Consider the following 25510-nt stretch of genomic DNA (forward strand, 5'->3'; position numbering starts at 1 on the left):
CCCTGGTTCAAGCAAAATGGCCGATAGTAAGAGGAGTAGAAGCAACCACATCGTAGTAAGGAACGCAAGATATCTTCATTCCCAACGCAAAGGACAATAGGAGTCTTTTTCTCTAGTTGACCCTTCAACTAGGTATTTATTAGCAGTTATGCTTTCTGCACTATGTAATTTTCCTAACAAATAGGTTACCAACATTAGACGGTCATCGACAGTTGACTAGCTAACATTAGCCTGTTTATGCTATCGACAGCTAACTGTTCCGTTTGGCTAGCCAGGGCTACCTGGAAAACGTAACTTAGAAGTCGAGTTACATTGCTTGTTTACTACCAGGCTATGTTGTTAACTGTAGATGGCTCGCTGTTGTGACTTATAATGTTATCTCATATGTAGATCAATCGCCCGCATTCTTGTACTGAGCAAAGTTGATAATGTAACGTTAACATTAGCTAACGTTACCATAGGACGGTTCGGATATGTTTCTCTGCTGGCTAGCTATTGAGTGCAATATTTTGAGAATCAGGAAACCTTACAAAGTTTTACCTACATCGAACATTAGCTAGCCAGTTTATTTTCCAACAATTTACATTGTCGCCTATCTAGCCATATAACCAGTGACGTCTCGTTATCTGTATTGTTATGGTTCTCTCGATATTCGCTAGCCACCTAGCTGAGGAACCTATCGTTACGTGAAGTTCGACCCAATTCAAAACATTGTTGGATTATAGCAATGATTGTGCTTGTAACTTGCATTCGTTATCTTGTCGGTCCTTGAAGCTAGTTAGTCAACGAGAAATGCAAAGAGCATTTACTTAAGTTATCTTTATAAAGACACGCAGGCAGTAAGTGGGAAAAGAAGCACATTTAGCAAAACTACTTCGCAAACTTGGAGGCGTAACGTCAACATTTGCACGAGCACGGTGCTACCTCCTTATGTACTTGTGCTGTCGGATTTACTATGTCACCTCAAGTTTCTCAGGCAGGCGTCGATATTCGTAAAGCTAACTAGCTATCAAAATCAACTTAAATGTAATCAATCAATTCATGCATTCATCTACGTTTTGAAGCTGCCAAGAAAAGGGATGGTAGGTAACGTTAGCCTTTAGCCTACAAATGAGCTATAACCTTACAGTTAACCGTCAAGCAAATCTCTTCGTCAGTTAGCTTTGCAAATCGGGTACATGGTGTTTCTAATAACCGAGACGCTCTCATGGTGCTTTATATTTAACGTTACAAGTATCGACACTACACCTGAAAGCAAGGTAACAAGATCGTCATATTAAACATGTTAAAATGCACTAAAATGTTTAAATGTTCATATCTCAGTGCGTTAGCCTTGTGCTTTTACGATGATGTGTCTTGACAGTTTTGGATTAATTTAGCTCAGTAGCCGTTCACCTTAGAGCGGCTTAACTCAATGCTGTTCTTAGCTGGCAATGGTTGGTTACTCCACGACGTAACGTTGGTCAAATTACCTAGTCAACCAGTCACTTATCCACTACAGTTTTAATGGTTGTATCTCTGGGTTTGTTTTGGACGTCTTTGAAGAGTCATATGCAGTTCTTGATGTGTCAACAACTATATTCTGTTTATGCTGTTTTTGTAGAGAGGATTACCACGGAAGGGAATAGTAGTTCATGGAAGACAATAATATCAAGACAGAAGAAAATAAAATATGGGAAGGTTCCCAGGAGGTAGGCTGTCATGTGCATATGATCATGGATGTACTACTGGGTGTTTGAGTTTATGATTAAACTTTTCAACAATGCATAAATTATTCTGAACTTGACGGTGGATCATGAATATATTTGTTCTTTTCAGGGCACAGAGCAGGAAAATAAAGGTGAGTGAAACTGTAAATTACCTCTACATTCCTACTGTCTCTGCAAAGGACTGGTGTGCCTCTTTGTATCTGAAGTAGAGGAAATCAGTGTGTTCTTTTGGTTACACCTTGGTTATGTATAACATTTTACCTTTGACGTTTTAGCAAAGCTATGCATTGAGTAAAACCTGAACATATTTCAATATAAATCCATTGAACATATTTTTTTACTCATCTTAATTGTTTGACTTAGATGCTTCAGTCCATGTGTATCCATGGGTGTTACAGACTTTCGATTGCTAAATGTTGGTGGGATTAAAGGTGGTGATGACTTGAATGTCATGTATCAGTGCTTTAAATGCATCTGAGAATATTGTACTATCAGAGTTCCTAGACTTCCAGAAGTTTCACCTGTGTTACGGTGCAGTTAAAATTCAAACTTCTATTAAACTCTACCATTATGTCCCTATCATATATCCATTGTGCTGTCCTGTTATCAGATTCAAGCCAGCCTATATCCACAGAGTCAGAGACAGCTAGCCCGGAGACTCACCCAAGTCCCCCTGTGCCTGTGGCCCCCTGTCCTGCCCCCGGGGCTTCGAGTGGCCCCCCTTCGGGTGGGAACAATGCAAAGCGGGCAGTTGTGGCCAACGGACAGCCCCCCGCCGCATCCAGTCCCCCACAGCGCTACATGCCCCGCGAAGTGCCCCCACGATTCCGTTGCCAGCAGGACCACAAAGTGCTACTGAAGAGGGGCCAGCCTCCACTCTCCTGCATGCTTCTGGGAGGAGGTAACGGTGGGGAAGGCACGCCCCCCCTCTCTCATGGAGATAACCCCGAATCAACCACAGCTGGAGCCTCAGGTGAGTGTGCAAAATGACACAGAGACAGAGGAGTGTTAAAGTGAGATAAAATACACATGGCACGAGGGGTTGTTGCAGGGTTTTTGAAGTATTCTTTTTTTGTGTCCTTTTACAGATTCTGGCTTAGGGGCTTCTCTCTCCCCGTCATCCACCTCAGCGGCCACTGCTTCTGCAGCTTCCAGTTATGCAAATTCAACTGTGGGGGAGGGCTCTGGCAGCCAGCCCTCCTCTCTGGACTTGGACAAGGTGATCATGGATGGTACTAAGCTGGAAGAGTGGCCCAGTATTTTGGAAGCTGGCCTGGGTGCAAGAGAGACAGAAAATTATGGAGCCCAGAACAGTAGTGCCTCTTGGAGTGATGGGTGCCCACAGCAGCCACCACTGCTGCAGACGACATTAGGATCAGAGGTCGCCGAAGGAAAAGGTAGTCGGTCCAGTAGTCCCTTCGCGGCATCATCGCCCAGCGAATGTCCTCAGTCCGGTGGGATATGGGTCTCCTCTACTCAGGCTGAAATTGGGGAATTAGTCGGAGATACAGCACAGTCCTCCATGTCCAAAGGCTCCCCTCCTCCTGAAAATCAAGAAAGTTTACTTGGCATCAGTAGCGAGGTGTCTGGTGCCAACTTCAATCCAAATTGCAATTCTTCAGCCTGGCCTGCCTTGACGCAGGATGAGAACGAGAGGGCTATTGCTGCTACCATAGAGAAGAAAGCGCCCCTATCTCAAAGTTCAGTTTCCTCCACATCAGACAATGTCCCCAACGCTTCCCCTCCCAACTCGGCGAACCAAGAGCTTCAGGCACAGGAATTACGCTCTGTAGACGGCGAGCACACGCTTTGCCAGAGGGATAATCAGGGGTCAGAGGTTAAAACAGGACCAAAAAAAGGAGACGACGACATGGACTCCAGGATTCCAGGGGGCGTGGGAAACCTCTCCTCATCATTCTCTGCTGTGTCGTCGTCCTCCTCTTGGAAAAGCTCGCCTCTGCCATCGTCTAACTCCAACACAGGTGCCTCCAGGGCTGAATCATGGGACACAGGGATGGAAGGGGGGAGTGTGTGGGGCACTGGTAGCCCCACTGATGAAAAGGGAGGACAGGTGAGTGGCAACGGGTGGGGGGTGCTGGGAAACGAGGACAGCTGTATGACCCACAGGGTCTCTCAGGGAGGGTGGGACGGGGAGGGTGGTGACGTGGACACAGATGCACTCGAAACTGCACGGCGTCCCTGCAGCTCGTCAGCAGACAGCGGCGGCGGGGACGGGAGCGGCAGCAACAGTTGCCGCGGCAGCATCAGTGGAGGTGGCAGCATCGGTGGAGGTGGCAGCATCGGTGGAGTTGATGGCTTGTCGCAGGACTCGCAGGGATCTCCGACCTTTGCAGCCGAGGAGAAAGCCGAGGATAATCAGAAAGGGGATGGGGATGGATCAGCAGGGGTGTTTACAGGTCAAGAGGAAAGCGGAGGGGACAGTTGCTTGTCCAGCACTCAGCACCACGACCATGACCAGGCCCAGGTCCCCTCTGGACCCCAGACCCCCGAACCTGCGGTGGCCTTAAGGAACATGCTTGGACGAGGTGACTTGGATCCCAGAGTTCTGTGCAACACCGGCTGGGGGCAGACCCAGATTCATCAGAATGTCGCCTGGGACGTGGAGGTAGAGGACAAAGGTGCCCGAAAAAGCTCTTCTGTTTCTACTTCATCCTTCAACCGTACTGGACATGCCGCTCCGTACCCCAGCAGCACCAGTGCAGGCGATCCTGACCCAGCAACTGCTACACAGAGGTTTAGCTCGGCACATCCAAAAGAGGGCTGGCATGACGTTAACACTTCATTGCCATCGCGAGGCCCCCCATCACACGACTCCGCTGTTCCGAAAGGCGCAGCGGTCACGGAAGGCGGCCACGGAAAACCAACCAGGGTCCTGAGCAGAGGTGACGCTGGGGTAAGCCAGGGAAAAGGATGGGGCAAGGAGGAGGCAGAGTGGAGGGAGTCTAAAAGGGATGAAAGAGATGGAGATCGTGGGGAATGGGGAAAATTTGGAGAACAGGGTAGTTCATCCAGCAGGAAAGGCAGTGGCTGGGGAGACGGACAGGAAGAAAAAGGGACTGGTGGATGGAAGGAACCCTCGACGGGCACTGGGGATTGGAGGCAGAATCAGTCTGCTGCGGTCAGCAGCTCATGGAAGGACGGCAAGGGAAGTGGTGCAGATGAGGGATCTTGGTCCAACTGGGACGACGGAAGGCCAAAGAAAAGCTGGGGTGGAGGTGGAGATGTCGGCGTCAAAGCTTATCAAGGCTGGGGTGCGAAGCCAGTAACAACCAGCCAGCCACCCACACTGAAAGGCCCAAATCAGCAGCAACAATCACAGGCTCCACAGCCACAACCACTTCACTCGGACACGAGGGCCTTGCAAGAGGGCAGGGGAAGACCTGGCGGCGCACCGCCTGCTCCCAACCAGAGCCAAAGTTCCGGCTGGACGTCTGGTCCCATCCCGCAGGTGGCTTCCTCGTCGGAGCCCAGCGGCTGGGAGGAGCCCTCTCCTCAGTCAATCAGCCGCAAGATGGACATTGACGATGGGACGTCTGCCTGGGGTGACCCGACCGGTTACAAAAGCAAAAATGTCAATCTGTGGGACAAGAACGGCAAACAGGATCAGCAACAACAGCAGCAGCAACAGCAACAGCAGCAGCAGCAGCAGCAGAAGGCCCTGCAGCACCAGCCGCAGCAGTCCCTTGGCAGGCAGACGGGACCCCCTATGAACCGGGATTCAAATCTAGGTAAAGGTGGAGAAAAAAAAACTGCAACTGAAGTGCACACACAGACAGATTTACTCAGATTGGTTATATGTTTTATGTATGAAGCTAACCGTCTTTTCTCCATTAGCACCCTCCATGTGGGGAGGTGTAGGCAGGGGTCCTCCAGACCACTCTGTGGACAATGGGACAGGAGCCTGGGGGAAAGGCCCAGAGGCATCCAGTGGTTGGGGTGAACCAGACGACCCTGGAAAAGGCAGTGGGTGGAGCAGCCGCTCTCCCAATCCAATAAAGTCTGGTGAGTTACTTCATACAAAGTATGCTTAACATATGTATGTATATATATATATTTATATGTATGTACGATGCATGTATGTATGTATGCATGCATGCAGTCCTTTTTGGTTTTGAGATGCCCATTTATCCTTTCATTATGTTAAGTCAGCTTTTATTTGTCATTTTGTTTTCTAGGATCAAAGACTATGCAAGAGGGCTGGGGTGAGATGGAGAGCTCGATGGGCACATCTCGCCACGCCAGCTGGGAGGAGGAGGAGGAAGGCTCTAACATGTGGAACAGCACAGGACCTCAAGGAAACAGCTCCTCCTACAGCTCTGTTGGCTGGAGCCACGGAAGCAAAAGGGGCAACAATAAGGTGTGTGTGCATGCATGCATGTGTGTGTGTAATGTTACTGTATTCTATGAAGCCAAAACCCTTAAGATGAATTTTAAGAAAAATGTTAGTAGATGTTTGTGTGGTCTCCACATATCAACAGAGTAGTTTTAAGATTTCAGGGGAGATGTTTGACTGATGTACACTATAATTTAGGTTGTCACTACATACATAACCTTCTATGGACACAACATCTGTATCCAATGTTGTTGGTTTGAAAGTGTATAAATAAAGAATGTATTGTTTTCCAGGGTGGAATGAAGGGTGGCGAATCGTGGATGAATCCTGTGAATAGGCAGTTCTCAAATATGGGAATCATGGTGAGAAATGTCTGCCTTGTTAATTAAACAGCTTTCTTTTATCACAGAAATGGGCAGTTTGTGTAATTTTTCATGGAATTTTGGACAGGATGATGATCCAAGTGTTCATCAGGACAAAAGGATGGAAGGCGAGAAGAGGGGGATGAACGACTACAATGGAGAAATGCGGAAAGGAAGAGGCGGCAGCGGAGGCGGCTTCCGACCACCACCCTCAAAGGAGGTCGGACCTGGAGAGGCCGGGCCTTACTTTGACAAGGTGCCAGAACACACAAGGCAGAGAGATGTCCTCATAAAAAATATAGGCAGTGAATAACTGTGCTCCTATGGGGGTCCACTGGTAAAGCCAGGTGCTAACAACACCAACATCATGGGTTTGATATCCATGTAGCTCACATAAAAGGGGAAATGTATATCTTTGGTGTTCTGTAAATAGATTAGGATTAACGCATAATGTGAAAAACTGTGATTGTATTTAAATAAATATGTACTAAATGTGAGAATTTGTCTGTTTCAGATGGGAGGCCATGGCGTGTACGGTGGCAGCGGGGGCATGCCTCAGCACAGAGGGATGCACCCCATGAACCCCACCCAGGGGATCCGTGCACAAGTGCCTCCTCAGTTCCTGTCCCCTCAGGTGCTTTATAGTGGCTCGCTGTCCTTTTCCCCCTCTCCTATTTTCCTGCAAAACCGGTGTAAAACATGTTTTCATCCTGGTTGTCTGGATACATGTTCTGTTGGGAGCTAACTGTATGGAGATGGAATCATACATATTTATACCTAGATGTTTTTCCCAAGATTCACACAAGTAATGACGCTCCCACCTTCCCAATCTGTCTTGCGGTGTAGGTTCCAGGCTCCATGCTGAAGCAGATGCCCCCGCCCACTGGTAACCTCGTTGGGGGGATTGGGGGGGTGCCAGGGGGAGTGTTTCCTCCCCAGCTCTCACCCCAGCACCTGGCCATGCTGAGTGGCATCCATCCTCATATGCAGCAGATCCTGGTAAATATTGCCTGCCACATATTTCCACCCTGTTGTCCTGCAGCTCCGGTGACATGGATGCAACCAGTTATGTTTATTTACTCCACGGTTGTGTATTGCAAAGGTAGACGGGCGGGCTAGCGTGTGTTTTGATGGGTTGCATGCTCTTTCCTCTCTCAGGTGAATTCATGTCTTGCTCTCCTAGGCTTGACAGCTTATCAAAGGTTGTGTATTTATTAGCTAGTTAGGCAGGCTATGGTGTGGCTTTTCCCTCTCAGACAGACTCATGTGTTGCATGACCCATGTCTTGTAGGCTTGCCAGTTGCTTCTGCAGCAGCAGCAACAACAGCAGCAGCAGCAGCAACAGCAACAGCTTCTGCAGAACCAGAGGAAGTTCCCACAGCCCATGCGCCACCAGCCAGACCCACAGCAGGTAGGCTGCATTAGCCGGCAGAGTTGGCACTTAGCCACTATTACGTTGCCATGGGCGTCTGCGTGCTTAAGTGAACTCGGGGGGGGGGGGAGGAGACTGTCTGTGAAAGCCTCTGCAAACACTTGCCACAAGGTCGTCCAATTATGTAATTTTCAACATGACATAAACAAACCATTTTGTATAATAAACTCTACTTCTCTTCCTGTGTGTGGTTGCTGCTGTTCATAGCTGGCAAGAATCATGGCCGTTCTCCAGCAGCAGAGACAGCAGCAGCAGGGAGTTGGAGGAGTCGGGACGGTGGGTTCCAAGCTGTCTCCCTCCCACCTGGGAGGAGCACCACCCAAACACCCAATGGCCGAGCACCTCCAGCACCCGGGGTTGGGTGGTACGCTGGCTGAACTTCAAGCCAAAACCCAGGGGGGATACCCAGGTTAGTTGAGCATGAAAAGTTCTGATCAGTCTCCTAATATTTGTGTCTTGTCACTCCATTGCAGGTTACTTAACAGCGAGCCTTTATCTTTAAAACTTAAAAAGCATTGCCGTGTAGACTGTATAACTATGCAGTAACAAGTTAACAACAGTCCAGTGACCAGTTTCCTAACTGACTTATATTTCAGCAGTGTCTGTATGGTTATTTCATTCTTCAAATGGAGGAGGCTCTTCCTCCAGTATCGACTGTCTTGGGTTAAATTGAAAAATAGCAGATAGCACGATTCATCGCCTGTGTCCCCTGTCTGCTTTTGCCCTCCGTCAGGATATGGCTCTGTGGCTGGTAACCTGTCAGGGCTGGAGCTAGGGGCGATGGTGGGGGCGGCGGGCGCCGTGAAGGACTCCGTGGGGCCGCAGTCTCGCTTCAAGTGGATGATGGAGGGACACTCCACAGCCCCCTCACCTCCTGACCAAGCTCTCCACAAGAATGGTAAGTGAAGAGGACAAAGGTTTTCCTTGCCACAGTCAAAGTATTTATTTCGTAGGTGTTGTTTAAGCATGGGAAGCTTTTAATAAACCATGTAATGTATAGGAAATTAAATTAAACATTACTAGCTCTTGTTTTCACTTTAACTGTAAACTTCCTATCTTGTTCTCTTCTTCCCTAGGACCCTTGATCACCCCAGGCAAACTCATCGGCAGCACCCCTTATGCTCAGTATGACATGCTTGGAGGGGATGGTTCTGGCATGACTTCTCAAGACAACTGGCAAAGGACCCCTGGCATGGGTCAGGGTCCCATCATTGGTCAATCAAGCTGGCCCCCTGGTAAGACCTCCAGACCTTCACCTGTTTTTGCAGTGTTTGACAGTAAAGTTGAATGGATTTCATGGTAACGTGGTTGTCCTGGTGACAGAGTTCCAGCCCGGAGTGCCCTGGAAGGGGATCCAGAGTGCTGACCCAGAGTCTGACCCCTACGTGACCCCAGGAGGTGTGCTCACCCCCCACGATCCGCCTAATCTCAGTGACACGGACCATCAGTTACTGCGAGATAACACGGGTATAATTATATTGCACCACTGCATGGCAGAAAGGGAGAGAACTGGGCATTGATGTTTCAGATATGAAGTGACTATGTGATTAGGTGATAGTGAAATTAACATTGATGTTTGACAATTAATTCTATTTGACCAAGTGGTAGTGAAGTATTAACAACTTGGGGAAACTTCTCAACGGACTGGGCATCCTGGCCCAGCAGTGCTGCACACTGATAGGAAGGTCTGGGCTCCTACATCTCTGGGGGAAGTTAGCAAAAACTCTTAACATTGATTTGCAGTACCTTTACGTGTTATTGCAGCATATTAAGGTTCTGACAGTTAAATCCTGATCAGGAAGGGAAGTGTCCCTAAATATATTCAGGGTGGGTGACCCCTCTTTTTAGTTTGTGAGATTTACGTAGGAATTAATGTGCAAACATATGCATAGTGAGTCCTAAAACCCATCTATTGTATAGAGCCAATCTCCATACCACACCAAATTGGGCAAACATACAGTGTAGGCAGTTGTGTGTAGTCAGTTGATGCATCAATCAAATATGTTTTGCATCCAGTTAAGATGGTTTGAGACTGTATACGTCGAGCGTTGATTCATTGATTCATAAATACACCTCAAGTACACAAGTTCTCTGTGAATGTGCTCTGTGTCACATTGACTGTGTGCTTCCCGTGTCTTGCAGGCTCAAACCCTGCCCTCAACACCTTGCTGCCTTCACCAGGTGCCTGGCCCTACAGTGCCTCAGAAAGTCCCCTCACCAATGCACACAGCTCAGGTAATGGTAATGGAGTATTATCATTGTTAATTCATTGTGCAAAGATGTGTTTAATCAATACTGAACTATAGCAGTGCTGTACCAGGCAATCACATCATAAGCAAAAATGTTTTACCACAGTGAGATTTGCATGAAACACGGTGTAAGTATTTGGCAGTGCAGAAATGGGCGTGGTACTTGTACTGACTTGTCTGTATTTAATATTAATTGGAACTGTTCTTACTATGCTACAGCAAAGTACTCGGAGTACAAATCCAGCTGGCCCCCTGAACCAATCGGACATAGTAAATCCTGGAAAACCAATCGCAACAGCTCTCACCCCTCACGCCCACCTCCTGGACTCACCAATCAGAAGCAGAGCATGGCATCACCTTGGCCCACTGGAGGACCGCGGTTGGCCCGAGGCTGGGGGGGAGGGAGCAGCCAAGAGGCCCGATTTGAGTCAGGTAACAATCTCAAGCTGTTTGCTGTGGATGGTTGCATGTGGAGGTTCCCAAAACTGTTTTATAGCATTCAGTTGCAAAGTTGGATGCCTAACTAAAGATACATCGCTTTGTTTGGTGGGCGCATGTGTGTGGCTCACTTTGCAAAGTGCTGCTATTGTCTGATGTGAGAAGTCAATATGAGGTATTCTTTGCACCCTTTCCCCTTTTAAGCAGTCATTTCTTCTTCTTCAGTTGTAGAGAACCTGTTTTTATTGTGTTTTGGAAAGTTCTTTACACCCTTAAAATAGCATAAATGGTAAAGTGGTCAATGGTTAAGAACTGATTTAATTGAAACACACACTTACATTTGGACTTGATGAATTATTAGCCATGTAAACAGTGAATGAAGAATAGGTGTTTGTTAAAAATCCTGCCATCATACCACATGAACCATTCCAGAGTTAACATGAACTGCATCGATCTTTGCACTTCTCTGTGTGATTCATACTATTATTTTGTTTCTGGTCAGATTCTGCATGGAGTGATGGTACAGCCCCCAGAGGAAGTTGCTGGCTGCTGCTAAGCAACCTTACCCCCCAGGTACGACAGGGTGAATGGAAATTTGACTTGCAGTAGTGTAAATAAGCACGGGTAGTAAAATGTTCAACTTCATGAATGGTTGCCCACCCTCCATCTGGATTTATGGGGGCTGTAAAACCAAATGGTTCTTGAAGGTTGGCTAGGGATGGTTACCTGTATGTGAAATAGAACACATTCCTCCGCTTCATCTGCATTCACCCTCTGTAGATTTTTAATGCCAGTGAATTGTTATCAGGCGTGACCTTGACTTAATTGGATTGTAAAAATGGTTTGGTCCATTTCAATCAGAGGCTGCATGAATGACAAGCATGATGGAGGTGTTGGATTGGTCGAAGTACGGGGGGCAGAAAATGTATGAATGAATATCATAGTCTGAGTATTATAGCCTACCATTCTGATTCTTTTCACCTTCTTGCACTCTTGCACTGAATGGGACCTCAATGTTTTTCCTCTTGAACTTGTTTTGCCTGCAGATCGATGGCTCCACTCTGCGGACTATCTGCATGCAGCACGGCCCTCTACTGACCTTTCACCTGGGTCTGACCCAAGGCAGCGCTCTGATTCGCTACAGCACCCCGCAGGAAGCAGCCAAGGCTCAGTGTGCCCTGCATATGTATGTCCTAGATCTGCACTCCCACTCTATTGCCTTTCACATGACAGACGGTCCTGTTTACCATGTTCACATCGTCTTTGTACATGTTCAGATTCATACATTGAGCTGAACAGGATTCTGTAGATTCTGAAAATGAACCTAGTTGTGCTGCATCTGCATCTGCATAGTACGACGGACTAGCATGTCTTTTTAAAGACGACTGTAAACCCACTACATCATCTAGGAACATAGAACTAAATCATTATTAAGATATTATTTTTAGTACTTGATTTGTCAATGATGCAGTAGTGATACAAATATTTTTTTGAAGATATTCTTCATTTTAATCATACTGTTGTCCCTCTCTTTTCTAGGTGTGTTTTGGGCAACACCACCATACTGGCTGAGTTTGTGAGCGAGGAGGATGTGGCTCGATACTTCGCACATTCCCAGGCTGCAGCCGGTGGGGCTGGTGGCAGTGGTGGGGCAGGAGGCATTGGGGTAGCCCCAGGAGGCATTGGGGTAGCCCCAGGCTCAGCAGGGCCAGGCACAGCAGGGGCCAGCAGTGGTGGGGGTGGTGGTGGCGGCAGTGGTGGAGCCCGAAAGGGCGACCGTGAGCGTGAGCGAGCCCGAGGAGGAACACTGCCAGGCGGGAGCAGCAATGGCGCCGAGGCAGGGGCTGTGGGCAGTGCGGGGCCCTCCAACACAGGTTGGCAGAGCCTGGACGTAACTGGTTCTCCTCTGGACGCCTCCTCGCCACAGGGATCCGGCCTGGGAATATTCTCCCAGTGGAGCACCAACGGGGCTGGGGAAGGGGAGGGAGACGGAGTAGGGATGGGGGGAGGGACTGGGGTGGTGGTGGAGCCAGGGCGTGGTGGGCTCTGGGGTGGCATGACCCCTGGGTACCCCAGCAGTAGCGGTGGCAGCAGCCTGTGGGGGGTCCCCCAAATGGAGGACAGACACCAAATCAGCAGCCCTGGTGCTCTGTTACCAGGTGACCTGCTGGGTGGGGGCACTGATGCCATCTGACCACCTTGAGCCGACGAGACACTTACACTCACACACTCACACAAGGACACAGCTTATACACTGGCTGAAACTCACTCACATGCACTCGCACGCACACACACACACAAACAGACACACACATACACACGCTGCATACAAATACAAACACACTGCACGTGGATACACACATGAACACATACACCGTTAGGAATTTCAACGTACACTGGAAGAATAGATGTGCATACACTAGGGATAGCCACAAACAAAAACACTGACACAAATTGTACTTACTCATCCAGTGTGGCAGAATTCAACAGAGAAAAAAAAATGTTTGTACGCATTTTCCTGTAATGTAACTGAATGCAGGGACTGTTCTAGAAAAAGTACAAGGCCTTCTTTCACAAATGAAGATTTCAACTGCTTAGACTTGAACATTTGAAAAGTCCAAGTCCGTAAGCCTGAGGCACTTAACGGAACTTGATCCTATTCAGCTGGAGACTTATTTGAGTTATACATGCACATCCAAATCCAGAAAAGCCTTGAAAACAGATAGTCATTGTAACAGTGTTACGAACATCATATGTGATGTAGGGCAACATGCAATTTCTTTCTTTTTTAAAGTCCCTTCTGGACACTGAATCAAAACACATGCAAATACACTGCTCAGATCCATAGTAGAAAACCATGTGTTATTGTGATTGTCAGTTCATGTTTGTGTTGCTCCATTTTGAGCGGTGAAACACCCAGTATTGTCATTGCTCCGGTCAAACCCCAACCTCCTACTGTTTTATTTCCTTTCTTGTCAATGGTCATCTTAGTGGTTGTCATTATCATTATTAATATAATAATTCTTTTGACTATTATTATTTTGTTTGGCTGTTTGAGGCATTTTCTGTAGGTGGCCAGGTACTGTGTCGAGGACACTGCGTTGTGAATGTGTGCGAGTGAGACCAAATGCATAGACTGTGTCTGTGTATGCGTGCATGGGAGTGAGACTTTTTTTCTAATGTGTGTTTGCGCAAAAACATCACTCTTTCGTCTCCTTGAATGTTTGTTTGTGAAGCTGCTTTACAGAACGTCTGTATCGTTCAGTGTGCTCTGTACGCTACGTGCTGGTTGTGTGCTCATGAACATTGGCACTAATATTGTTGTTTTTCATTTTAAAGTGTTTTTTAGGGTACTCTGTGTAGTCTTTTTTATTGGCCGACCTGCAATAATGATTGAGAGAACCTTTTTTTCAGAATCACCCGTCAGAAGGCATATGCATCTCGAAAGACCATGCCAAATCTTACTAGACTGAGCAGCGCAGCAAAGATATTTACAGACGCCTAAGAACTGTTGTAATATTTGTGTGTGTTATGTTGTTGTTTATCGTTTTAAGTTAAGAGACTTTTAACACTCCTTTCAGTGTTTTGATTTGAGATTTTACAAAGAGAAACTTTATTTAAGAAAAAAAGATTTAAGAGGTATAATAAATATGAAAGTATTGGCTATCACTTGTCCTGTGGTCTCTGCTCATTCACAGTTCACTGGAGAGGATTTTAGGGTATCTATGATCAGAGGTTCTGATGAGTCTCGCACAAGAGCCTCTGTCCAGTGCCTCTGACCCACTAAACCCACCACCACCAAACATATCATTCATACAAAACCCATCCAACAACTTTGAGACCACCAACCATTACCCTCTACCCATTATCAGGACATAGACTGACACTGAAAAACTGTTCTGCACATTGATACATTTGGAAAACAATGATACATTTACAAAACAATAAATCTACCTTAGGAGACCCAAGTAGACACTAAGACTGACTAACTGGATTTAGTTTTAAATAGATAGTAATGAGTTCTGCTGTCTTAAGACCTGTGCAGCCACAAACAGATGTGTAAGGCTGATCTCACTTCCATGTATGCAGACCTGTAGTTAAGAATAGCTTCACCTGTGGTTAGAGAAACTGTAAGACCAGTCCATATGAGTCTAGGTTAATCCATGTAATGACCTCTGTTGGGTCCTGTCATTGCTGTCCTTTATAATAACCAATAACCACCGTTTGTACACCCGAGGGGTCACAACCAACCCCCCCCCCCCCCCACACACACACACACACATCCTTAAACATCCCACACCTTACCTGTATCATGCCATAGTATAATGAAATGGATGTATACATAATGAGGCAGAGAGATACATATGAAATATTTTTGTGAAGTGTATCTGTCCCTCGTATGGATATGTGTATGCATGGACAACATTGTTGAACCTTCTGGAGGTGTTCTAGTTCTTGGCATAATTCAACGAAGGAAGGTGCCTACTTGAAAACCCTAGTGAAATGCTCAAGCAGGCGTCTTAGTTGTTGTTAATTATTGGTGTGTGATGGTTGTAGAGCACCCTGTTGTACTGTAATACTTAGGCTAGGTCGGTATGAATATTTGTATACAGTAAGTTTTGGCCGCTATGGGACGTCCCCAACCAAAAAAAAACCACGAGGAATGTAACATCCCTTCCTGTGTAAATAAAAAAAAAATCTCTTATTTTTTTATTTAAAAAAAATGTATGCAAAAAATAGTTTCAAAGTATTTTCTTTGAGAATACCTTCTCATGCGTTGACCGCTCCTTGTAGTGTACGACTTTAAGGCAATCCGGGTGCCTTAGGCATCCAACGAATGACATCATCGATGTTGTCAATGGTGCGTTGCAAGCAAGGAGAGGGGGAGATAGACTGAGGCAGAGACGGGCATTCGCAGTAAAGCTTCTCAGGGACTATCAACAGGGCGTACTATAGAACGCAAGAGGAAAATTGGGGTATGAGATCCGTCAGAATCCGCTCCCATCCTTCGCTGCCCAAGGCTCAGTCTGACTGACAACCACCGGTTCAGCACCACCGCCGACTAACCTCTCAGATAAGCCCAATATCGGGTAAGAATGATGCCAATAAACCGCAGAAACCAGGGGGGAAAGGTGTAGGAGCTTGTTTCATCCAAACGGGAGTTGTATTCGGAGCATCGTAGAGGGGGAGGGGGCGATTTCAGATGACTATCCACACAAGCGTAGCCTATAGTATGTCCCAATGTTAGGGTGCGGCAAGAAAAAAAATACATTATTTTTGTTAACAACATGGACGCTTGAACACTAGAGTTCTAAATTCGTCGGTGGCATTTTATTTAGAATGTTGTTGCTTGTGGTTCCTAGCAAAACGAGCATCCTAACCAGAACATAACAGTGCTTCTTTCACTGTTAGCAAGCTAGCTATTACTACGAAATGAGCTTCCATGAAACAGTAGCACTCCACTGCCCTAACACCTTTTTGTCAAGAATCCTTGTAAATGTTATATTTGTTACAATTTCAGTGTCGTTACTGAATAATTCCAGCTAAAGCTACATTGTAAAGCCTTCCACCATAGCTACATTAGACAGGCATCGATAACTAGTGTAGACAGTGTTGTAAAATAATGACGTATTGTAGCCCCTCATATACAAATGAAGCAAATGGAACATCATGTTAATTATTCTCATTTGTAAACTTAATGTTAGTGCAATACTTCAGATGGTGACAGCGCAGTGGCACATAAGGACACGATACGGTGCACAGGGTCGATCTTGTTATGAACGTATGCACGGGAAGAGTAGTAATAGTTTATGAATATTGCAATTGTGAACCATCCATGAGACCTCTATTTCTTGCTTTGCTGTGTTTATATGTGTATTTTTGCAATGTAATATTACATTTTCCACTGGGTAAAATAATTCCGTGCACGGATGCAAGATTAGGCGAACAAAGCTTAGCCCGTTTCAGCGACCTTTGATGCATTATCAGTCTTGCGAATATACGAAACAGCCATAAAATCATTACATCACAGCTATGCAAGTGGCGTTTAGAAGGTACGGTTTAAAAGCTAGCATATCGGGATAGTGACATGGAAAATGGGTAGACGTTACTGTTATGTTGACTTTAAGCATGCTATTAAGTTCTAGGCGAAGGATTTGTTGTGCCAACACTATGAAACCCTGACCAGGTCACCGGAAAGGAAATTGTAGCCTAGATGTTGTTGGTGTTTGTTTCTAATGACGGGTCTGATCATTGTGGCCTTGGACAGGTCGAATGAAATGTTTTCCTTTTGTACGCAGTATGTAAGAGGCTACTTTAGTAGTAAAGGATAACGTTAAAACAATCTGGCGGTCCAACTGTCTGTTTAGTTGGAAAGGTCCTCCTTTGAGGATGTGCTCAGATGTCCCACCAGTGGATGTATAACATCACGAGGAAAACGAAAGGGCCTTAAGTATTTGCTTCTCGCTTAAGAATTTGTCAAAATCTCAGAAAATATTCTTGTATCTTTTGCTTTCGATATTATAGGCGCCTCGAATAGTTCTGCTTTATTTGAAATTCGCGGTGACAAGCATAGCCTGCCCTTTGGCTTTGCAGCAATTGAAAATGTGGTGTGGTTCTTGGTGATAAATAAATGATGACTCCTTCCCAGTATCACGTGCTGAAGACCCACTTCCACCGGTCCCTTGATTTTATCATGTGGCCTGATTCTGGAGTGCATCATCCACCTCTAGCTTTCAGTTAGATGAACTAGGCTTACCAGCTGTATCTTCAGACAAGGCCAATCACTCAGACATAATGCATTGTCATCTTTGCATATTTTAGCTTACAAATGTAAACCACGGAGGTACAATATGTCATTACTGATCACCTGGTCACCTGCATTATGAGGACACTTTCTTGAGAAGCACTGAGAGTGGGGTCTCGGGTCTGTCATAGTTTGGGAGAGAGAATGGCATTGTTAAGAGGGTAACTAGAGCTGTTTATGTCTGTCTTTGCTGACTATCTATCTAATGTATAGTTCTCCTAGGATTTGGCTTTGATTCCGTTTTCTGGGTTGACTGCTTTTAGCTGTTCTAATGAATTTGGTCACATTCAGATATGAACCATTGTTTAGCGACTACTTTTAAATGTCTTGCTTTTGGGTTTGTTTAATTGCCTCCCCTTTTAGCGAACTGACACAACCATGGAGCTGAGAGTGGGGAATAAGTATAGGCTTGGCCGCAAGATTGGCAGTGGCTCTTTTGGTGACATATACCTAGGTGAGTCGTGTTATTGTTTGATGGGGATTCTTCCACCAATTTTCTAAATGCCTGTTTTACATATCTGCTTGTTATGGGTTAGAGATTCCATATCATATGCAGCCATGAATCTGAATTCTTCTAACTGGTTACTGGTATAGGTAAATGGGCTTCTGTTTTTTGTTCAGGTGTGTGTGTCTGTGTATGTTCTGTAGCTCAACACACACTGTACTGTAGATGCTCTGGGTAAAGGTGTCTTAAATGAATACATGAAAATAAATGTAAATGTGTGACCTACCAGGTGCCAACATTGCCACAGGAGAAGAGGTGGCCATCAAGCTTGAGTGTGTGAAGACCAAACACCCTCAGCTACACATAGAGAGCAAGTTCTACAAGATGATGCAGGGCGGAGGTTGGTAATATGTTTGACTAGTCAGTTTTCTTATTGGGATTGTGTGAGTACTGTCTTCAGTAATAGGTGTTCGACATGTTTGGGGCTCTGTTTCACAGTGGAGATTATGGTCTGTGTCACATTGTAGAGGACGAGTTGATGTGAAGGTCCAGTTTTCTTCTCCATTTACCCCCAGTTGGCATTCCCTCTATAAAGTGGTGTGGGGCCGAGGGGGACTATAATGTCATGGTGATGGAGCTTCTGGGACCCAGTCTGGAGGACCTCTTTAACTTCTGCTCCCGAAAGTTCAGCCTAAAGACTGTGCTACTACTTGCCGACCAAATGGTACAATAGACCTCTTTAAATTTCTCTCTCTCTCTCTAGTTTGCACTCTCATTTTATTCCTTTGTCTGTTTAACACTGTCTCTTGTCCACTGACACACTTTTGAGGGGAGTTGGTTAAATTCCTCATAGCATCCAGTGCTTGGGTCATAGCAAGTAGATTAATGTCTTGTGAGGCATGTTCATCTGCAGTGTTGCCTCCACAATGGGGCTGCACTGCTGTCTCTAATGCACCACTGTGTTGTGCAGATCAGCCGTATTGAGTACATCCACTCCAAGAACTTCATCCATCGAGATGTCAAGCCTGACAACTTCCTCATGGGCCTGGGCAAGAAAGGCAACCTGGTCTACATTATTGACTTCGGTCTGGCGAAGAAATACCGTGATGCCCGCACCCACCAGCACATCCCCTATCGGGAGAACAAGAACCTTACTGGCACAGCCCGCTATGCTTCAATCAATACCCATCTGGGCATTGGTGAGGGCAGCTGATCACTTCTTTGACATTTATGTGAGCACTTGGGGTCCTAGCAAAGTGCTTTAAAGTACCTGGTCAAACCACTCCAGTGTGTTTTTTTTTTTGTATTTTAACTGAACTATGTTGTGTTTTACTGATCTTTTGAAATGCTTAGGCAGTGACACACTCTGGAGTAAGGTTAAGGACCCACTATTATTATCTAATTCATGGAATCATTGACCAATCCTCCTTTTTGCCATTGTCCACCTACAGAGCAGTCAAGGCGTGATGACCTGGAGTCCCTAGGCTACGTGCTCATGTACTTTAACTTGGGCTCCCTGCCTTGGCAAGGCCTTAAGGCTGCCACCAAGAGGCAGAAGTACGAGCGCATTAGCGAGAAAAAAATGTCCACCCCCATCGAGGTGCTGTGCAAGGGCTACCCATGTGAGTTCCCAGAGGCTTTGTTTACTGTTTACTTTGTTTACTTGTTTACTGAATGCATGGGTAGGCATGTGGACTAAAGGTTATAGGTCATTGCAAATTACATTAAGTTGTGATCTTGTTACGATCACAGTCATGTTCTCTGTTGTCTTCTAGTCTAGTGGCTGTGACAGGACCAGGGTATAGAGAAATTTGGATCCTTTCAGATGTTGACTTGTTTTTACCTTAAAACGTACACATGAACTAAGAAGAATATAGTCTCTGTGTGTTTGTTTGAGTGACATGGCTGTGTCTTGAGCTTTCTTTGAATAAGAAATTTGAGAGATATTGTGAAAATATAGCTGGGTGATGTGTTGTATTCATCCTTGACCTTGATCCTGGTGCTCTATTTTTGCAGCTGAGTTTTCCACCTACCTGAATTTCTGTCGCTCTTTGCGCTTTGATGACAAGCCAGACTACTCATACCTTCGTCAGCTCTTCAGAAATTTGTTCCACAGACAAGGCTTCTCCTACGATTACGTCTTTGACTGGAACATGCTTAAGTTTGTGAGTACCACTATTAGCCTCAGACCATCCCCAAACTACTTCTTGTGCCCAGAGATAGATTAATTTCATGCATAACAAATGTACGATGTGAAATTGACTGCATTGTGCATACTTATAATTAATGTGACATTCTTTTCTCTTATCCTTTGACATACAGGGTGCCAGCAGAACAGCAGAAGAGGGCGACCGGGAGAGGAGGGGAGGCGAAGAGCGTGATGAGCGTATTGGTGGGGTGCCGCGAGGGTCAGCTGCACGGGGTCACCCTCCTGGCCCCAACCCCTCAGCCCCCAACCGGGTGAGAAACGGCCCCGAACAGGCCATCTCCAACCCTGCCTCGCGAGTCCAGCAGTCTGGTGAGTGTCTCATAGTGTGTACCTACTACCTATCTACTTATCGTGCCTATTGGGCAAAAAATAAAGGGAAAAACTGCAGCCCATAACCACATCTGTCTCTCCCTGCAGGGAACACGTCACCTCGGGCTATTTCACGTGCAGAGCGGGAGAGGAAAGTTAGTATGCGTCTCCACCGAGGAGCGCCCGCCAACGTGTCTTCGTCTGACCTCACTGCCCGTCATGACCAATCTCGCATTTCCACGTCACAGGTGAGTGGCTCCATTTGGCCATTTTGATCTGTTGGCTCGGGGGATGGTTTAGAGGTCCAGATACGCCTGGTCACGTGTTGCTTCTTGCTCTCATCCACCTGTTTGCACTTTTTCTTTTTTTAAATTGCCTTTCAGCCCATCCTTGTCATTCATAGGGCCTTAGTTTGGAGGCGAAAACGGCAGCGCGTGCGCTGTTGCACAACTGTTAAAGCGAGCAGTGAAGGGGTGATCAAGGGCACTAAGCGGGCAGTTAATTAAGGAAAGGTTTGGTTAAAGCCGACCAATAGCATTATCAAGCAAGCGTTTTAAACTGAATACGTCGTTTTAAACATTGTGTCATCACAATGTGAGAATATTGCAATATCGCTGTGGGTTCAGGACAATTTTACAAGGACTAAACCGTAGTGTTTCCTCTGAAACTTGTCAGACCTGTTTTAAAATGCCAATGTAATTTAAAATTACATCCATTTGAACAGACTGATTGTTAATCAGGGTAGCTTGGGGGATTTTGAGCCACACAGGTATGATGGGCTACGTATTCAATTTAATAATCAAAATGAGTTTAATCGAACACATTTGCTAAAGGTTAAATATTTCAACATTTGGCACTTGCTGAGGTGTTACTTGTGGGAGCAGAAGAGATCAGCTCTATTTTCTATGGAAATAAAAGTTTTTTAAGTAGCCTACATTCACTCCTTTCCCCAGTAGCACAGGCGATGTACTAGTGTGTGTGGTGATGCGAAAGAATGATCGTAAACTTTTAGGCATTCATTTGATTGAAACTTTATCCTTTACAAGGCTTTTTAAAACATATTCTGGGAACAAACTGTAGGATATTTGGTGCAGTCTGTGCATCCAGAACCCCAGCAGAATCGAACAAGTGAGTGAAAGCCTGTTTAGCTGAGCATTGGATCAACAGGAGAGAGTGAACATAAGGTATTTATTTGCATAATACGAGGCTACTGGTGACTATGTGTAGACTAACAATATGGGTTATCCCATTGACGGGGAAAGTCCAGATGCATAAAAATCAGAAGCAGCAGTGAGCAGTAGCCAACATGAATGGGGATTGCATAAGATATGGGAGGCTGCCAGCTATGTTTATGTTGATGCAATTAAACACCTGGAGAGACCTGAATACAATCTCTTTGGCCCAAGAAAAAATATATTGTGTGGAAAAAGATTTCTTCTTCTGCCTTAGTCTAATTAGACTACAATATGTGAATAGAAATAACAAGAAATATCATCGTTGTGTATTTACACCATGGAAGACATTTGTTTACAGCCTACTGTGCATTTAATTCAAGTTGGACATTAGACTACCTCTTCCCAGACACTTAAGTCTTTCAAAAGGTTTAACCATTTAAAACAAAAACAGAAAAACATTTTATTCTTTTTTTTAAAAAAGAATTCCATGATTTATGTTAACTTTGAGGATTCTCAAGACAAAATAACCCACAACACCGATTTGGTCCTGCTTTCTTCCTTGGATATATTTTGGGAGATGAATCAATCCGACTTGCCGTGATGGTTTGTGATTGGCACATTTAAATTTTCCCCATCAAAAAAAGAATATGTTGCCTAGTCTTTATCCAAAATCCACTCCTCGGGGGAAAGTTTGGTTTATTTATAAATAAACTGCCCAAAATAGGGCCCAGAATCAGTTTGCTATCAAAATGAATAGTCATAAATGTATTAGTTCTGACTGAACACTTATCTAAGAAACTGTTGGAATTAAGTTTACCCTCTGTCTCGAGTTTAATGGTTACACTTCCTTGATGTTGCATCCTGCAGGTCAGCATGCCGTTTGAGCACCTCGGGAAGTGAGTCCTTCAGCTCCATGCACACTGGATACTGATTGGTGAGCGGATTTAGCCTACACACTTTCTCACACCCCTGTGCATCAGTCACTCCCATTTCCATGCCAACATGACTGAAGATGCATTGTTGCAATTCAAAAATGTTTCAAAAATGGGATGCATGCAGCTGAATTTCTCCATTATTGAGCTGTAATGACTGAAATGTACAGAGATGTTTATTCTTTCCCCTGTCTCAACCTTTTCTAGGGCATCAGGTGACACCCCTTGCTCCAGATTATTTTGGTTTTTGTTTGTTGTTTTTAAATGTTGTCAGTGAGACAGAGAGATGGACACTGAAGGAATGAATGAGGAAAACAAGGCTGAATTGGGTGTGAGTTAACAGAGTTGCGGAAGTTGGCCAAGAGATCCTTACTCATCTTCAACCAAAGGTCATTCAGGGGAAAGAAAACTGTATTTTTTCCTCACTCTGAAGACTGGACCCCCTTTATCCCCCACATGTTCTCGATTCGAATATGTCATCACAACTGGGACACATTCCCTCTCCCTGTATGTCATTGGCAGGCTTGGAAGTCTTGGATAAATTGATGCATCTAGTTTTAATTGTTCCTACAGAGAATGTAGCTGTTAGCATGTGCATATTCCAATCTGTGAGAAAACATGCAAGTCTTTCACCAGTGTAATTTGCACACTCAAAGCCCATGGTACATCCTGGTTGTGATCGTTTTGTTTTAATCCGTTATATTATTTGTTGGACAGCCAAACGATAGCATTCACTCTAAAGAAACGCTGGGTGGTTTGTTATGTATTAATGGTTTTATTGGAAAAGTGAAATGAAAGAGAGAAACAGAGAGTCCAAGAGAGGGAGGTAGGAAAAGAATACAGAGAGAGGAAAGCATTCGAAAGTGAAGATTAGCATAGGTGCTCTTCTGGAGTATAGTATGATGCAAAGGCACAAGGTCGGATCTTTGCCCTTCTTTTGCCAATGTCTTACTTGTCGTATTCACTGTCGATGTGATCATGAACCTTTTGTGACCAAGTTGACAACAAGCTAATGTCGAGGGCCCAGGGCCTGGTGGAAATGCTTCATTGTTGTCCATTTTTATTTCCGAAATCCCCACTTGAGCCCTATCCCTTTTTTTATCCAACCACACAATAGTGGAGGTGATCTCACTTTTTTGTTTTCTGAAGAGGTGCCACACCACTCCAAGACATGAGACAGTGGACACTGACCTTTCTCAATGTATTTGACTAGAGACTGCGAAAAGGAAAAAAAAAAAATCAGCCAACTATCATGGCAGTAATTCTTATGATTGTTTTTATTGTCAACACTTGTTTTTTTTTTGTTTTTTACTTTTAATTTTAATTTTGTTGCTTCTGGAGACCTGGTGGGAAGGGGGGCATGAAGTAGAATGACATTTCTTTACATTTTTTTTTTTTTTTACCTCACTGTAATTTTTCTGTGTAAAGCCAAAATGTCGTTGGTTGTTTCGAGGTGTAATGTAGAAAAACTAAAATGCTCAAACCTGGGGAGGGATCAGAGTTTTATTTGTATGTATATATATATATATATATATATATATATATATATATATATATATACATACACATACAAACATGTACACATACACACACAAACATATACCCGTACACACACACACACACACACACATATATATATACAGTCAAAAATACTACATTTAAGTGGGACTCAAAGCGTCACATTGTCTACTGGGTCGTAAGACAGGGCTGCTGTGTTTGTCTGGTTTCCTGTTGTTACGTTATCTGCTCTGCAGTTGTATGTAAGGCTTTTCTTAACGGAGTGTCATGCTCAGGTGAAATTGTTTGGTTGAGGGTGCGAGAGAGGCCTAATGAGTGAAGGGCATTGTTTTCTTTTTAGTCATGTTTCCCACATTGACAACCTTTTTTCTGTTGTTTTCCTGTGTCTGCCTAAAATGTCTATGGGATACACCCAATGACAGTCCCTTAATTGTATGACACTGGTCGTTGAATGACTGGGGGGACGGATGGGTTGAACCCTAATATGAGGGTCTTGTTTTGAAATTTTGCACCTGGAAACTTTCATTGGTTATTTAGACTGTGGTTACCTTTGATTAAACTTCAACATGTCTGTCAGAAAGGGGGAATTCTGATGGATTTTAATGTTTTAGCCATCTCTGTTTATGCATGGATCCTGAGACTGAGGTGCGGTCACAGCAAGATTGATCATGCGTGTCATGACAGCAGGCTGTTTAAACTACCCAGTAGCAATGTTACCTAGGGAGGAAGGGGTTATGGGGGGTATAGGGCTAGAAAATATTATGGGTCAGGAAAGGCTAGGGGGACAAGGGTTCACTTTCTGTATTGTGTACTGATATCTTGTACAGTTCTTTAACACACTTTAACTTTATTTACAACAGTATTTGTGTATATTTTATGAAGTAATAATAAAAAATAAACTAAACTTTCCTGTGTTTTCTTGAAAATAAACGATTTTCATATTTTATGTTTGTTTTTAAGGGGCAGATTTGGTTAAAAAAAAAAAAAGATGTTTAAATGTTACTGATTTGGTACACACTTGTATTGCTGTTTCGTGAGGTTCACCGCATCCGCGGACTCACTGGCTTAGGCCACAAATTCAGACTTGAGGCAAGCAAACATTTAATACAACACACTGGACCAGCTGGCAGCAACATGTTTGTGGAAAGGGATTACATCATCTGGCCAGTATATGACAAGCCGTTTCAAAATTGTAAGTATTTTCATTTTCTTTGGTTGAGTAAATCAGCATATGCAGTGCTTTTTTTTTTTTAAATGTAAAGAGTTGTAAACACATTTTATCCATACTATGCGATAAAGGTCAGTCAACAACAGCACAGTTTGGTTAACACAGTTATTGTTAGTTAGTGTCATGAAGACTGCAGGGTAAGCACCTAACAGAGAAAAGATTAGCTATATCTGGTAGGCAAGGGATGTAAACCAGGTTTTGACAGTTTGTGAGTGGGATAAGTACTTGCAACATTGATGTCAAGAGGAATTAATGCCCTGGAGAGATCATATGTTTGATAAAGGAAGTATGTTACGTTGATCAAATTTAAGGTAGTTAAATTTAGTTACAACTAATACAATTTAC

General features: G+C 44.7%; 2 protein-coding genes across 3 annotated transcripts; both read left to right on the forward strand.

Moving 5' to 3' along the window:
• Nucleotides 1–14213, forward strand: tnrc6bb.1 (trinucleotide repeat containing adaptor 6Bb.1). The gene is made up of 21 exons (XM_080856920.1): nt 1–132; nt 1604–1691; nt 1819–1840; nt 2320–2682; nt 2798–5458; nt 5565–5732; nt 5906–6087; nt 6357–6425; nt 6514–6681; nt 6940–7059; nt 7272–7424; nt 7717–7836; nt 8065–8266; nt 8591–8755; nt 8934–9092; nt 9181–9324; nt 10000–10092; nt 10326–10538; nt 11047–11117; nt 11591–11730; nt 12084–14213. Exons 2-21 carry the CDS (start codon nt 1635–1637, stop codon nt 12736–12738), a joined length of 5925 nt encoding a protein of 1974 aa, XP_080713046.1. The 5' UTR covers nt 1–132; nt 1604–1634; the 3' UTR covers nt 12739–14213.
• A 1264-nt stretch (nt 14214–15477) lies between these two features.
• Nucleotides 15478–24825, forward strand: csnk1e (casein kinase 1, epsilon). 2 transcript variants are annotated; one of them, XM_080857161.1, is made up of 11 exons: nt 15478–15634; nt 17713–17803; nt 18084–18194; nt 18370–18518; nt 18765–18993; nt 19246–19416; nt 19811–19959; nt 20117–20312; nt 20421–20560; nt 22355–22421; nt 22627–24825. In XM_080857161.1, the coding sequence occupies exons 2-10, from the start codon at nt 17728–17730 to the stop codon at nt 22385–22387; spliced, it is 1254 nt and encodes a 417-aa protein (XP_080713287.1). In that variant the 5' UTR covers nt 15478–15634; nt 17713–17727; the 3' UTR covers nt 22388–22421; nt 22627–24825. The 2 variants fall into 2 exon arrangements, with proteins under 2 accessions (XP_080713287.1, XP_080713288.1); XM_080857162.1 differs by having other exon boundaries at nt 22635–24825.
• Nucleotides 24826–25510: the final 685 nt, after the last annotated feature.

This window comes from Sprattus sprattus (genome assembly GCF_963457725.1).
Source record: "Sprattus sprattus genome assembly, chromosome: 18".
Classification (NCBI taxonomy): Eukaryota; Metazoa; Chordata; class Actinopteri; order Clupeiformes; family Clupeidae; genus Sprattus; species Sprattus sprattus.

Bases quoted from the DNA above. Each gene is read 5' to 3' on its own strand.
- tnrc6bb.1 (XM_080856920.1), top strand. From the start codon at position 1,635: ATGGAAGACAATAATATCAAGACAGAAGAAAATAAAATATGGGAAGGT. The intron at 1,692-1,818 runs GTAGGCTGTCAT...TGTTCTTTTCAG, and splicing joins TATGGGAAGGTTCCCAGGAG to GGCACAGAGCAGGAAAATAA. The intron at 5,459-5,564 runs GTAAAGGTGGAG...TTTCTCCATTAG, and splicing joins GAACCGGGATTCAAATCTAG to CACCCTCCATGTGGGGAGGT.
- csnk1e (XM_080857161.1), top strand. From the start codon at position 17,728: ATGGAGCTGAGAGTGGGGAATAAGTATAGGCTTGGCCGCAAGATTGGC. The intron at 20,313-20,420 runs GTGAGTGTCTCA...CTCTCCCTGCAG, and splicing joins CTCGCGAGTCCAGCAGTCTG to GGAACACGTCACCTCGGGCT. The intron at 20,561-22,354 runs GTGAGTGGCTCC...TGCATCCTGCAG, and splicing joins CTCGCATTTCCACGTCACAG to GTCAGCATGCCGTTTGAGCA.